Below are 15,808 nucleotides of genomic sequence, written 5' to 3'. Positions count from 1 at the left end.
ATTTATTTGTCTCATAGATGCATTGCACTCAGAAAGCAATCAATTTTTTTTGTTTGTTTCACTGAAGTAGGCTGTTCTCATTGTTTCCTTTAGGGCTCAAATGCAAGCCAGACCTGTTGGTTTCCATGCTTGTCCACTTTTCAGACAAACTTTTTACTCATTGGTTGCCAAATGATCCTGAAAGGTTGAAATCTAAACTCACTTCTGGCCTTTGTGGACAAACTTAAGTGGACTGTGAGTTCTAAAGAGGAAATGACCATCAATGTAATTTCTGGGCTTGGTTGTGTTCAACGTACCTCTTTCTTAAAACACATGAATAATGTAGTACAGGCGTCACTGTTGTAAGGCATGGGCTAGTTGGTTGTGCCGTGCGCATGACAATAACTCTTGCCCATTAATCTGCCTCTGTTCAGACCTTGTTGACAAAAAAGTAATTCACAAGATATCCAATAATTGTGACTGACTGAATAACTACTGTTGTGAACGAAGGGCTAGACTCGCATAATGCACAACCTTGGAACGATTTCATGGATTTGCAGACTGACTAACCCAATAGGTAAAGCTGGGTGTTAGGCCACTTATGAAATATATTTGGATGGTGGCTCAAGGGATAAGAATTCCAGATTTTAGCTGTTTGGCAGACGTACATTGCATACTTGTGTATGAAAGGTAACAAGGAGTCAAGGTGTATTGACATTAGAAGGCCTGGCATCCTATTAAAAGCAAATTCTTTCTGCCACAGGCAGCAGGTAAAGAAAGTTTCTCGCCTGAAAGGTGTGGTACCCACTGTTACCACCACTGGTCAGCATCACACGAGCATTCTGTGGCCTTTGGAGTTTTTAACGGGTTAGTTTGTATTTGTCACTTGGAAGCTGTATCATTGTTTTTTATGAAACAGGAAGTTTACTTTTAGGGGTTTTTACGTTGTTTTATTACGAAAGTCTCAAACCATTGCCCTATGTGACAGTATGCTGATTGAGTGAATGTTCAATGAGATCGCCATAGGCATAGAGAAGAGCGAGGTTGTTGGGTAAAGAAGGTCTGGTTGTTCCAGAGGACGTATTCCTTAACCCGTAATAATTGTGAATTAAGGAATAATTAGTGAACGGAGAAGCTTCAGTGAATTGCACCTATTCATTTTGTCTTTGATGTTGACAGGCCATTAGACATAGAGTTCAATGTTCAGTTATTTAGTAGACACTACCGAGCCCATTTGCAAATGTATAGGGGAAAAGGTCCGAAATGTGTTCCAGTTCGGGTACTCCTGTATTAGGAAAAAAAGCGTGCCTTTTGTGGAATTTTCAAAAAATGTCATGAGTACTTCTGGAAATGTAAGCAAGTCTTAGATTTCAGGGAATCCTCATTTGTGTAATATTTCTACGTGCTGATTTGTACCCAGTTGTAGAATTCTGCAAGCGCAGATGCATCATAAATGCGAATTTTCAGATATAACTATTACTTTATTTTTCCAAGGCAAAATAGGCTGTCAAAATATGTGTTGTGCATATTTTCTTGACCTCAGTATTGTGGCATATAACTGTAGGCGTGGGCATGTCTACCTGCACCATCACCTCATGGTGAAGGCTTCAAGTGTGCAACCAAATGCTGTGCTGCCTGAGTCTGACCTGGAGTAGGGAGCTTCATTGAACTGGAAATATAGTGGTTCAGAAGATCAATGCAACCCGCTTCTAAGCAGCTAAACCCCTCAATGTAAAAAGGGCATTTATAGGTATATAAGAGCATCTTCTGTATAACAGGTGAATTGCTTTCGATTTGTAGGTGCATTCTCTGTAACAAAACTCTACTTTTCATTGTTCTCATACATTTTTTTATGGTGTTTTCAGGTCTCGGTTTAAAGTTGCAGTGGCCGTTCTCTCTGGAATCACAACAGTTCTCGCCTTCATTAAACCAGCATTAAACCACATAACCCTCATGACGCTGGGTGTGCCCTGCACAGTCTTACTCATCACAGAGTTGAAAAGGTAAGTTTCAGACCTATGTTATAAAAATGTCTTTAGAAATAGCACCCAAGTTTTAAATCTGATCTAATTTAGATTTTTGCCCATTGTAATTTGCAAGGGTGTGGTTTGGGCTATTTTTTGCACCAGGGCGCTGTTTCTGTGTGTTTTTTAATGGTGCTGTTGTTTTGATATCTCACGTGTAGGCTTTAGAATGACTCGCTGACCTCACTTTCACTCATTGTATCAGAAGCGTATCCAGTATTAGAACAGTGGAATGTTGGGAGCTCCATTGAAAACAATGGAGTTCTCCGGGCTTCTAATGGCCGGTAGAAGCCTGGGGCTCCAACATTCCAATGTTTGTTAACAGCTGTTGCTGTAAACAAAAGGCCTCAAGGAGCCCGAGGGGATTTTAAACCCCTTGGAATCTGTAAGGTCTTTGTTTTACAAATGAGAACATTCTGCCCTCTAGTGATGGAATGTTCTAATAGCCTTAGAGTCCTCTGTAGCAGGTTCTACTGGCCATTAAAGGCCCTCTCCCTTGTTAAAAGCCCTTGCGTTCAGTTCGGGCATTTAACGCTGGGACGGATCTTTATCCTGTTAACCGCGGCGTAAATTCCACCGCGGTGTGGGTGATTTTTTTGCGCGGGCGGGGCCGCGTAGGCCAATGGACGTGCGCAGCACTACCGAGGTAGTGCTCGCGACGGCCGTTGGCCGACGCGCCCACGCGAGGTGTTAATGGCCAGAAGGCTATATTGGCTATTGGTTATTGTATGATTGCCTTTGAGTACTTTAGAATACCTAAAGTGCCTTAAATCGAAAGTGAGTCTGTATGTGCGCTACTAAAAATTACAGCCTCAACAGCCTTTCAAGATTGGGATGCTTTGGCCGGTTGGAAAAAAAGTGAGTTATGTGTGTTGCAAAATTCTGATATTTAAACACACATCGTTGTGATGGGGTGTGGCACTCGGCAGGACAGGGACCCAAGCTGAATTTGAATTCTATTAGGTGGGGTGGAGCAGGATAAGTGACCAGAGCTTCACCTCTGGGATACCAGAGTCACCGCTTGTGTCTTTACTCTGATTACACACGTGCTAGAAGATATAGATATCCTGGAGGAGTTATCAACAATTTAACTTAATCGCCTCAAAATTTGAAAGCTCCTAATATAAATATTTTTTTTGTGTAACAAGATCGATAATATTTTCTACTCGCTTGGTTTCATCATAATTTATTGCAATTGTTATGGTACCAAAGCATTATCAGATATAAATTGCAGCATTTATACAGATGATGACCGTGTACTCTGATAAAGAATTTGCGATACCATTTTAAGATTTGTTTGCTCAGAAAATAACATAATTCAGCCCCATTTTTCGGGGTCACCTACAACCAAAAAAATAAAAGTGGATTTCGGATTTTGGAACCCAATAGCTGAAAACACCCTCTGCCCTTTGTTCCTAGTCTTTTACCTGCGGAAGAATGACTTAAGTTATTACATTTAATGATAAAGAGTGTACTCTACTCCTTTCCTTTACCAAGGTGTTGAGCAAGTACCGGCAGCAGAAAAAACAAGCCCAACACTGCCACTTATCATACACTTGAAAAGCAGTGATGAAGCCTGTGCCCATTAAACCTTTGAGCAACATTTGTTTTTAAATATTCTTCACTGAGCTGAAACCAAGATGATGCATTCTGTTTTAGTAATATCTTACGTCGTCACTGTTTTCACGTCCTGTTAGCGCTTTAGCGTAGCCCTGAATAGAATGTCCCTCCCTTTTGTCCTGTATGAGTCCAGTTGATAGGCTGCAAAATCATTACTCCCCTATGCAAGACACAGACCAGCCTTTTCTATGCTGGCTTGACCGTGCAGTAGTGTTACTAATTCTTTAATATATACATGGAATAGGCTTAGTCTCTGCCTAGCACACTGTTAATCTCTCTCTCACCTCATGCTATTGGGTGCTTTTTGTATCATTTCGCCTGGTAAAGAGGTCTTGCACTGGAATGCATGAGGGACTATTTTAAAATTTGAAAGCTCACAAGATCATCATACATTACATTATTTATCTCTTACAAGCATTATATGCAGAAAGCAATCACATTTTTTGTTTTTTTCACTGCAGCAGTTTTTCTAAAATGTTTTAGTGAGAATAGGCCAAAACCAGAAAGGCCTTTTGACTATGCCAATTCCTGTTTTTATTGACTTTTTTAACATTTCACTTGTCATTTTCAACTGAAAACAGCAATACAAAACAACAACATAACTCAGCGTTGCTGTACAGAAATTGCACTCATATCAGATATCAGCACTTATAGTTCCGCGAACCCATTAACATAATAGGGACAAACTCCTCAGTTCTCACAACCTGCAATCTGTGGAGAGTTATGCATACCTTGGACCCAAGGTACACAGTAGAATATCAGACAAATATACAATAAGCATCTATAAATCTTCTGAGGTACATAATATTAACCTGGGGATGCATTCAATTGCCAAATGTCTCTAGGCCCGGAGGAATGAGGCAGTAATTTGTGTATAATTCCATATGTTTATTGCAGTCGACCAGGTCCTTAAACTACTGCTCGGATATGAAGGCCCTTCCACTGCTCCACTCACAGGCCACCAGTCTCTTAGACAATTCCAAGGCTAGCTCTGTAAACTTCCTGTGTGATGCCACAATGTCCTTTACATGGCGTAGAAGGGCAGCCTTGGGGTCGGGCGGTTCCATTCCCTCCACCATGGTTGAGAGCGCAGCCATGACTACCTTCCAGTATAGTTGCAATAAATACAGGACCATGCCAAATGAGGGATGCTCACCCCTGGCGTACCACATCTGGCACAGTTATCCTCCTATTTCAGCCCAAACTGAGGTAGACTCATTGGAGGATAGTAAGCACGATGTAGGAACTTATAGTGAATATTCCAAAGCCGACTTACTAGAGGTGATCAATCCAGTGCGGTAAAAAACGAAATTCCATTCCTTTCATATCCCCTGTCCCTAATCCTTTACCCACCCCAATCCAGCTTGGCCCAGTGGGACACCACAGGAGCGCCCCCCTGGGCAGTAAGGCAAAGTGTGGTGGTTTTAGCATCCTGCAGCTTATCAAGGGTACAAAGGCCGAGGGCTCCTCAGGGAATCCCGGGACAACCAGCCTGCACGTGCTCCGAAGCCGATAATATGCGAAGAGCTCCAAGTGGACCGCTCTTTATTTCTAGTCTGATCAGCGCCCTCCATATTTCAAAATTACGTTGCTCACTAAGCAAATTATGTCCATCAAACCCTGCAGCGACCGCCCTTGGAGCACGCAATAAAAGGAGTATGGCCGTGCCACATTTCGAGACCTTAAGTCTAGATTCTTTCCCTTGCACACATGCTCTGTCTTTCTCTTTCTCTATCTTTTTGACTTAAACATTCTCAAATCGTGCTTCAAACCTTGGATTTATGGAAGTGTCCAATAAGCATCTTTTATTTCCATCTTTGATTCGGCTTCTGATCACTGCGGAATACTGCATTTTGCACAGTAGAGCCCACCTTTCTGTGTCATGTGTGACATGTACAGATGGCTCATAATCCTTGGTACTATCTAAGCAGCCGTCCTAACCTCCTCTGGCTTATTATGGCCACAAGGCTAATACTTTGTTTCTCTATTTCTCACACAGCTTTCCAGAAAAGGATATCAATTTCAGAAATAATTGGTCATATAATAGGAGAGATATAACAGAAAAGTTGATTATCCTAAAATTTAAGACTCTTCCCCCATTCACACAAGACTTTCCAAGACCCACAAATGTAATTTGTTAGTTTCCTCTACTCAGTTTTAATTATTTTACAATCTAAATGGATTGGAGGCATACCTGGATACAGATGTGTTTTAAAAACTCAAATGCCCCATTTTCTAATTCTTCTAATTTTCAATTCTAATCATTTTTCTTGAACCTTATTGCATGAACGAATTCACCACTGCCAGTATTTGCCCATTGTTCAAGTTACTGTGCAAGTAATGAAGAATAAATAAATTAGCATTTTAAGTCAAGCACTGGTGTACGGATCCTGTGCTTTGACTATGTGGGAATAGAGCAGTCTGTGTCGAACTCTGACTGCATGTAACGTGCCTGCCACGCCAAACTTCTTTTCATTTCAGTGCCCTGCTTGACAAATAATGTGCTTTGTTTGACCCAGGGCATTCTGTCCTGGTTCACATTGTTAGCGGTTTAGCCTGGTGGCAATGATGGATTAATGTACTAAATAATCTCCGCCTTGGGTTGATTGTAAGTGAGCCTTTTAGTGAGCCTGCCACTGGAGAAACAGCATTGTTTTCAAAATAAGGTATACACCCCCCAAGGCAGTGTTTCTTAATCTGTGGTCCGGGGTCCCCTGGGGTTCCCGCGAAGCCTACTTAGGGGGTTATTCAAAATAAGATATACACACCCCTAAGGCATCCATTGCGATCTTCCTAGACCCTCCATTGGGGCTGGTAACTGGGATTACCAGATTCGGGAGGATTCCAAAATTTGCTGTAAAACTGCTGATATTCACTCGGGGACTCGGGCTGCTAAAACCAGCCCCAATCTTCAGCATACACCGTGGGGAGAATGGGGAATGCCAAGTGTATTCAGACCCGGAATTACAGATTTCACAGTAACTCTCTATTCCTCAGTGAAACTGCTGGGTTTCATTTTAAATCTTTGGTAATTTTGCGCCCCTGGAGATAATGGTACTCCCTGTAGTATGCGGAATTCCAACCTATAGCACTGGGCCACTCATTATGATGGCCTAAGTCTAGTGATTTCCTGCAATTGGCAGTCATGTTTGCTCTCTGTTACAACCTGAGGCGAAACTAGAGTGACATTTCGGGGAGGGCTAATAAAAATTTTGTGCGGGGGGCTGATTCTTCCAGCAATAGGTCGAGTGAAGATGCAGGGGATCTAAGAAGGGATGAAAGAACAACAACGCCTTGTTAACAAGCAAATGGTCTTTTCAAGACCTGTGAATTACTCGGGTGTGGCTGTGTGTGTTCCTGGGGCTGACACACATGACGGGGGGGGGTGATGCCCTTTGAGCCCAATGGGTGTTGCGCACCTGGTTACAGCCACTCTTGCTAAATGGCAAATATTTTTGCTTTGTTCATGTGACTCCTACGTTTGCATGGTTCATGACCTGTCCATGGGACAGTTGCACTCCTCTCTCAGATCACTGACTAACGGAGTATCAGAAACCTCGAAGATTTCCAGAATGACCATCAAAAATGATAATACGATCCACTCAAACTCACTGGACCTGTTTCACATAGGTAACTTACTCTTTTGAATAAGTTTACACTTTTGATTGTTTACTACTTTTTGCTAGTCACAAACTTCGCTTTTGTAGTAGCTTACACATTGTAGTAACATACTCTTTTGTCGTACGCCCAGCACTGCACATGGTCAACCACCTGTACTGTAGCACCCTCCCATAGAAAATAATGGAAGAAGGGACTTAAAATAAAACCCTGTATGAAATAATATTAAATTAAATAATTCAAAATAGCTCAAAATAGAAAAGAATGTTGTAAAATATATTTCTGGCCTTCAGCCATTGGGTATCAACTCATTGACGGCATGTTACATTCAATCCATAGAGTAACCTATCCATGAAGTTATTTACCCAGAGTTATTTTCCGTTGACGACATGAAAAAAGGACAAGATAAAGTATGAGGGGGCAACTGGGTTTGCTCAATATTGAAAGACTGTTGCAGCTTTACTGGTAATGATACTGATAGTAGTGCTGAATGCAGTGGTGGAACCAGTACTAGTTGCACAAGTAGTAGTATTTGTAGTAACAGGATGGTTGCATCACTTGATGTAGCACTAGTTCAGTACATTCAGTGATAGTATGAGTGCTTCAGCACTGCAGGTAGCAGCTGACGTTCTTGTCGTAGTAATGATACTAATAGCAGTGACACCAGTTTTAATTGCAGGAGTAGTTATAATAACAAAAGTAGTAGTTACAGTAGTAGTACCAGCAGCAGTAATAGTAGGAGTGGGACCTGCAGTAGTGCTAATAATTATAGCTATAGTACAGGTGTAGATCTCATCTTAGTTGTTAGTGGCAGAGGTTGTTTCAGTTACATGGTGGTACTGTTAAAATGGCACTATTCATGATCTCAGTAAGTGTACTAGTAGTAGTAGTAGTAGTAGTTGTAGCAATCGTGCTGGTCTTAGCAAAGGCAGCACTAGTAGCAGTGAACAACTGCTGTACTTGGTAGGCGTGAAAACCTTCCCTTTTGCACTTTATATCCAGTGCCCTTTCCAGGTTTTTATATTAAATGGGAATGTTTGAAATTGACTCTGCAATGGCGCTTCTTATGTTGAAAAGGGAGTAGAGTAATTTGTCTATGAGTTTGGGGGTTTTTCCAAGTCCTCGGTGCCAATATTCTCAGGGGCGCAGCAGGGAGCTGCCTGACTTAGTCATGCAAACAGCAGGTCATCCATCCCACTTGGTCTCAATCGTGTCCCGTTAGACTTTGTAACCAGTCCTTAATGTACCTCTGCATCATTGATAGCACCCCATCAACCCCCTGCCTGCCTCCTATCTCCCTCAGACCTCCTTCCGTCACACCACAACGACCCCCTCTCCGTCCCCATAACAAACGCAAAATGTTATTTCTGCCCACTGTGTCAATCAATCATCAATCAATCAAGAATTTGTGAAGCGTAGCAAATCACCCGCGAGGGTCTCGAGGCGCTGGAGCGGTTGGCTGCTGCATGGAAGTTTGATCATTCAAACAACCAGGTCTTTAGTTCCCTTCTGAATTCCTGGAACGACGCAGCGGCCTAAGGTGCTGGGGGAGGTTGTTCCAAGCCTTGACTGCCAGGTGCGAGAAGGAGCATCCTCCGCTGTAGGCTCGGCAGGTCCGTGGGGTTTCTGGGAGGGAGAGGGAGGCTGATTTAAGATGGTCGGTTGGGGAAAGGTCCGGGGTTTGGTTAATACATGCTGGTGTTTCGTTGTGCGAAGCTCTGTAGCCGTGGGTCAGCATCTTGAACTGGCATCTCTTCTGAATCGGGAGCCAGTGTAGTTTCTTGAGATGGGGTTTGATGTGTGTCCTTCTGTGGAGGTCAAGTATGAGTCATGCCACTGAGTTCTGTATTGTCTGGAGCCTTTTCAGGAGGCATGCAGTGATTCCTACATAGAGTGTGTTCTCACCAATGTGACGGCCCTTCTGGTGTTAACCGGGAGCCATCTGAAGATCTTGCGGAGCATACGAAGGGTGTGGAAGCAGGTGGATGAGACTGGGTGGACTTGTTTCTTCATGGATAGCTTGTTGTCCAGTATGATCCTGAGGTTGCAGGTATGGTCTGATGGGCGGAGGGAGGAGGGTGCTGAGCTCCACGGGTCATCATGTGTCATTCCATGGTGAGGTGTTGTTCTCAAAGATGAGAATTTCCATCTCGTCCATGTTGAATTTAAGACATTTGTCCTTCATACAGTTCATGACGTTCATCATGCATCTATGAAAGTTAGCTTTTGTGGTCGAGGGGGTGTTCAGACAGTGAGAGGATGAGCTGTGTGTCATTGGCTTAGGAGATGATGTTGAGTCCATGTGAACTGACGGTGTTGGCCGAGGGGGGGGATCATGTAGGTTTTGAGGATGGTTAAGCTGAAGCACAATCCTTGGGAGATTCCTCAGATAGTCTCCTTGGGCTCTGAGGTGAACGGTGGAAGTCGTATCCATTGGGTTCTGCTGGTGAGATACAAGGCGATCCATTTGAGGGTGTTTCCTTGGATCCCCATGTGGTGGAGTCTGTTGCTTAGGATGTGGTGGGAGATGGTATCAAATGCAGTGGACAGGTCCAGGAGGATGAGGGCTGCTGTTTCCCCATGGCCCAGAAGAGCTCTGATGTTGAGGACTATGATCAGGGCTGTGTCAGTGCTGCATTGGATAGTTGTAAATCCGGATTGAGCCGAGTCCAGGAGTTTGGGCTCTTCTAGGTGTTGGGTGAGTTGCTCGTTGATTGTTCACTCGAGGACTTGTCACTCGAGGACTTTTGCAGGATAGGAGAGCAGAGAGATGGTACGGTAGTTCTTTAGATCGCTGGGTCGGCAGATGGTTTCTTCAGGAGGAGCCTCACTTCAGCGTGTTTCCAGTCCTCAGGAAAGGAGGCTGTGGTAATGAAGTTGTTCAGGACCTTCCTGAGCTCATTGCACATTGTCTTGCTTCCGAGTTTGAAGACGTGCTGGGGGCATAGGTCCCGAGTGCACGGAGTTCATAATTGAGAAGTTGTTTTGCGTGGTGAGGATGTCCCAGTGGGTGAGAGGATATTTGGTGTGTGTGTTTGTGAGCTGGTTGATGCTGTCGACGGTGGAGGGTTGGTGTCTGAAGTTCTTGTAGATGGCCAAGATCTTGTCGTAGAAGAAGTCAGCGAGGCTGTCGCACAGTTCCTGGGAGGGAGTGATGTGCTTTCGGTAGGGAATGGCTGGTGACCTCCTTCATGATGGTGAGGAGTTCTTTGCTGTGGTTATTGCTCCCTACGATGCGGTGGCTAGGGCGTTCTTCCAAGTTTCTTTCAGCCTGCTGTGGTACTGGTTGAGAGAGGTCCTGAAGGCAGTGCAGTCTTCCATTTTTTTGGCTGAGGCGCCACTTTCTTACAAGTTGTCAGCAGTTGCATTTGGCGGAGTGCAGTTCTTTGGTGAACCAGCTTGCTATTTTGCTTGGTTCTTTGACCTTGGCTGTCTTGGTGGGGTGACTGCATTGGCACATTCTGTGATCCACTAGGAAAAGTTATTTGGTACTTGTTCTTGTTCATGTGTAGAGTCTGGGAGGTGGGAGTGGAGAGCGTTGCTCCACTGGTCTTCTGACACCTTTTTCCAGTCTCTTCGCATGGATCTGAGGGGTGCAGTGCAAGAGTAGGTGGGTCCTGAGATGGTGGAATGTACACTGTGGTGGTCAGTCCAGGTGAGTTGTGTAGTGCTGTTGTACCTGACTCTGTCGCTGGAGGTGAAGATGGGGTCCAGCGTGTGTCCAGCTATGTGGGTGAGGTTGGTGATTAGCTGCTAGAAGCCAATGTTGATCATGCTCTTCAGTAGGCTGGTGGTGTTGGCGTTGCTGGGGTCGTCAAAGTGGAAGTTAAGGTCCCCTAGGAAGATGTAGTGCTTGGAGTCGATTGCGAGCGGGCGATAAGTTCTGGGATGGTGTTGCAGAAAGTGGGGCATGGTCTTGGTGGTCTGTAGGGGAGAGTGCCTCTGATGGTACTTTTTCCATCTATGTGGATTTGGAAGTTGAGGTGTTCCATTACAGGTATCAGGTCGTCAGGGAATGTCGTGCAGCAGATGGTGTTCCTGTAGTTGATAGCAATTCCCCCTCCATGTTTGTTGGTTCAGTCCCGTTGTGTTATCTTGTAGCCTTCGGGAATGGCGATGTCTGGTGCAGAGGTGGGATTTAGCCAGGTTTCTGTGAGGAAGATGACGTCTGGGGTGAGGGAAGAGATCGTGTCCCAGATCTCTGTGGCATGTTTGGTGAGTGAACGTGCGTTGAGCAGGATGCCCAGGAGTTGTCGTAGTGGTCTCGGTCAAGGTAGTGGATGCAGCAGTGTTTGCAGTGTCTCTGGTGATGTTGATTGCTATGGTGCTGAAGGTCGAGCCGCAGTGTTGGCAGGAGAACAGTCCTCTGGTGATGCGTGGGGATGTGCTGCAGCAGTGGTTCCTGGTGAGTCCAGGGCTCTGAGGTCAGCGGTGGTGTATCTTCTTGGGGTGGAAGAGCCAGGGGTCGTGGCGCTGGGTACGTTCCAGACATGGATGAGTGCAGATGGGCTTGCCTTTGGTGCGCCAGTGGCGCGCCTGATGCGCTCCAGCCTCCATTAGTAGTCCTGGGAGGTGGGAGGGGGTAGCAGGGAGTCGGGAGGGCAAGGAGCGGGAAAACGGCGGGAGTGGGCAGTAACTACCAGCGAGCCAAACACTAAATTGAACAAAACCAAAGGAAGTAAATGAACTGAACCAAAACAATACCAAAGGAAGTAAATAAACTGAACAAAACCAAAGGAAGTTAGTAAGCAGAAGAAATCACTGAATGATTACCCAAATTACCAGTTTCCAATTTCCAAATTTGAATTACAGATGTCGCCAGGCAATCTGGTGTAGGGCCAGCCCTGTCAATGGCCCTGTCTTCAGGGTGGCCCTCGCTTCTGTGTGGTGCCATTGATGGTCGAGGAGACTCTGGAGCTCAGAGCAGTCTGTGAGACACTTGGATTTGTTTCTTTCAGTGTAAGTGTTCATTTCTTGCTGGCAGTGTGTCTACGTGATCAACATGGGACAAAGTCAAATGGTGGCTGCCGCTCAATGACCTACTGCCCCTGTATTCTTTGCAGAGAGAACCTGCTTACCGCGTTTACTCTTCATCCATGAGGGGGGAAATTATCCAATCAGACTGTTTGATGTGCAGGATGGGAGACTTTCACAAATGCAATTTCAAAATTACTTTGAAATTCCACAGCAATCTCTCCAAAACTCAGGCATGGGGGTGGTCCGAGTGCCCGCAGGGTGGGTACAGTAGAGCGGGGTGGGGGTGAATGGAGGATGCGGAGAGAGACAAAGTTCGGCAGGAAAAGAGTCCAATCTGAAGCTGGGCAGAGAGAGGGCAAGCTTTGTGACAGAGAGAGCATAGAAAGGGTTCGGGAGAGAGGTTTAGCTTGGCGGGGGCGGGCAGCATGACAGTTGGGGATTGAGAGCATGGATGAGGGAAGGCTGTAGGAAGGCACCTAGCACCGTGGGAAGAAGGGGGTGGAGGTTCAGAGAGCACAGGAGATGACAGAGAGAGAGGGAAGTGGGGGGAGGAAGGGTGCATTGGTAAATTTGGGATAGGGTGCTTATTGTAGGGCAGAAATAAGTGACATCCTAGGAGCAAGGCACCTGACGCTGGGCGACAGTTGTGGCCAGAGGTGGTCCGTGCTACCCAGCTGATACCAAAAACATTCCAAATATGTGTGCATTATTTACAAAATCACCAGAGGATACAAGTAACAACATAAACTTGCAAAAATGCAGCTTGCCATCAACCAATGACAGGCAGAATTAACACAGCTGCTGTAGCTGTCGTTGACAACCTTCTGTGAAGCATTAACACCAACGTTCCTGCTTTGTTGGTCTCACACAATCCCTTTGATTTATGTGACACCCTGGACAAGAAGATCCCCTTTCCTTGCCTATAGGGCAGGATACCTGATCCAGCCTATCGCATGGCTCGACTGCCCAGGACATCTGAAACCACTTGATGTTTAGCTTCCAAGGTTGCTTGCTGAGAGCTTGCTGAGTGCTTCACGTGAGGGGTACCACATTTATGCAGGTGACATTTAGCTGTATATGTGGCACTCTTCAGGGTCGGACTGTCCTTTAGGGCAATCAGGCAGTGCCTGATAGGCTGGTATGACAGATCAGTGGGTGGGCCCTTTCTTTGGCTGCTTTCGGCCGGTTGTATAGCCCAGTGAGCCAGTTTTCCCGTGATTTCCCGATAACAAACATTGCCTGTAGCAAGCTCAAATCCATGCACTCTTCCACACCTTGCAAAAAAACACATATACAGCACGTCTTTACAAGTAGACAACTGGCTTGATTTGCAAATGTGGGCCACATTTTTAGGTATCTGATTTGCTAATGGGGGCCACTTTTATTTTGGTGCCTGGGCCTATTTTTATGTCCCAGTACGACCCTGGGCACCCCTGGAACTGCTGTGACCACCACAGCCAGGTTATTCATACAAAATATGTCACCTAAGTTTGCTGTAAATGTTTTTGTTATGCAAGGGGTGTGACAGGTGTGACCATGAGGCTGACACCACCAGCTGTTACATCTCAGCAAACTCAGGCCCACAAGATCTTCTCATGACCAGACAAACTCAGGCTTCCATCCCCCCCCCCCCAGAAATAACAGAGTACCATTTTGGATTTATGTATACCTGCTAGTGCATTGTTTTTCTATATTATGGAATAATATGTATAAGTATGTTGATAATTCATCTACAGACAGTAAAAACTGAATATTCCTAACACTGTCTAAAATTTCCAGGTGTGAAAACATCCGTGTGTACAAGCTAGGCCTGCTTGCGGGATTTTGGTGGACGCTAGCCCTGCTCTGCTGGATCAGCGATCAGTTGTTCTGTGAAGTCTGGTCTTCATTCAACTTCCCCTATTTACACTGTGTATGGTGAGTAGCCATCCTCTTTCTCTCATAAAATAAATTTTTATAGATGGACCGCTGCACTGCCCAGTATGATGTGCTTCAGCGTGGTTACGGGTCAGGCCTGCACTGGCAGCCAGGAAAGCCCCTCCTCCTGCAAGGCACAAATATAGACTGTTTCATTAATAATGACCATCTGATCACAGCTGTTTGTTGTCAAGGTGTGTCTGGGTGCCTAGGCCCTAGGGAGGGAAACGTGATACTGCCTTTGGAAAGCCTTGTTCCTTAGAAAAATACTAATGAATACCCCTTAAACAATTGCTAAAATAATTTTCCATAATCCTTCTTTTCCCCTCCTGGGAATATTTAGAATTACTAATAATGCTAGATGGGTGGACTTCAGGGATGCAAATGTGTTTGTAGTGTGTTGTGTTGTTGAAAAAGTGATCTCTCAGTTTTGTGACAGTAGCACATTCCTAAAGGTTTGATGCAATTTACACATGCGGTAGAAAGGGCAGGTTTTTGCTATAACATATCCATTGTCCACATTTATTTAAAGAGAGTAAACGTGGGATCATTTTTTTGTTTTTGTATGCTCTGTGGCATGCACTCATTTCAGTCTCTGTTCCATGATGTACCCCATCTTTCGATAACATGCATTTGACATATACGTAAACCAGGTTTTTTTTTAAAAAAACATGTTTTATTGCAGTTTCACAGTACCTCGTCTGTATGTATCCAACATATATCAATTGTGCACAGAAAAAAAGCACATAATTTGTGACATGCACCAGGTACATTTGATAAACATAACATTCGTAAGAACCGAAACATCACGCAGACTGTCCCCATCCCCCCATATAGGCACACATCATTGATAATCTGTACACAATAAATATGAAAGCCAGACAAACTTGCTAATGAGATGGCTGGTAACCCCCAGTAATACAGGCTCTTAAGGGAATTGCGAGAGGAGCGGGGGAAGATCTATACCCCGGTATGTAGCCCATCTAGACCAAATTTTTCTGTTTTTGTGGGCAACCCCTGCCTGAAAGATTGCCATTTCTGCCCCCATGCATGCATCGAGCGCCCCACACCACTTTCCCATCGTCGGCGGGGAAGTCCCCTTCCAAAGCTGAGCGATATCGCGCCTGGCAATCGTGAGTGCCAGGAAAAGTAAATGTTGCTTATACCTGTTCCTCCCTATATCCTCTATATTGTGGAGAAGAAACAATCGGGGATTCAGCGGGAGGACCCACAACAGTACTTCCTTAAGACAGGACTGCACCCTACGCCAAAAGCACTGTATTGGAGAGCAACCCCACACAGTATGAAAGTATGACCCCTCTTCCCGGTCACAGCGTAGACACTGCAGGACGGTAATGACTCCCATCTTCCAGATTCGAAGGTGCGTGTAATACACACGGTGGACAAATTTAAACTGAATCAACCGGTATCTAGAGGACACCGCTGCGTCCCTAGGGCTTGCTATGGCCTCTGCCCAATCGTCATCGGTCAATTCCGGGATATTAACTTGCCATGCTCAACAGGTCTTATGCAGGGTCGTGGTGGCATGCGTAGTCAGCGTTTGATAAACCTGTCCTATTTTGTGAGCACCCAGATCCCTCATGGTGGGCGGCCCTTAAGTGGGTGGAATTCCGGGAGAGTGTCCAAACGTCTTATCGCCGGGGTGAGCGCGT

At 45.2% G+C, this 15,808-nt stretch overlaps 1 protein-coding gene across 1 annotated transcript in view; it reads left to right on the top strand.

The window, feature by feature from the left end:
* ACER2 (alkaline ceramidase 2) overlaps nucleotides 1-15,808 on the top strand; it is a 93,870-nt gene that overhangs the window by 58,974 nt on the left and 19,088 nt on the right. The window contains exons 4-5 of the mRNA XM_085634511.1: nucleotides 1,845-1,982; nucleotides 13,998-14,135. Of these exons, the coding sequence (XP_085490637.1) occupies nucleotides 1,845-1,982; nucleotides 13,998-14,135 (276 nt within the window). The remainder of the gene's footprint in view (nucleotides 1-1,844; nucleotides 1,983-13,997; nucleotides 14,136-15,808) is intronic.

The sequence above is a fragment of the Triturus cristatus genome, chromosome 2_1, assembly GCF_964204655.1.
Source record: "Triturus cristatus chromosome 2_1, aTriCri1.1, whole genome shotgun sequence".
Classification (NCBI taxonomy): Eukaryota; Metazoa; Chordata; class Amphibia; order Caudata; family Salamandridae; genus Triturus; species Triturus cristatus.
The sequence above is the reverse complement of the archived record's forward strand: the minus strand, read 5'-3'. Positions and strand labels throughout refer to the sequence as shown.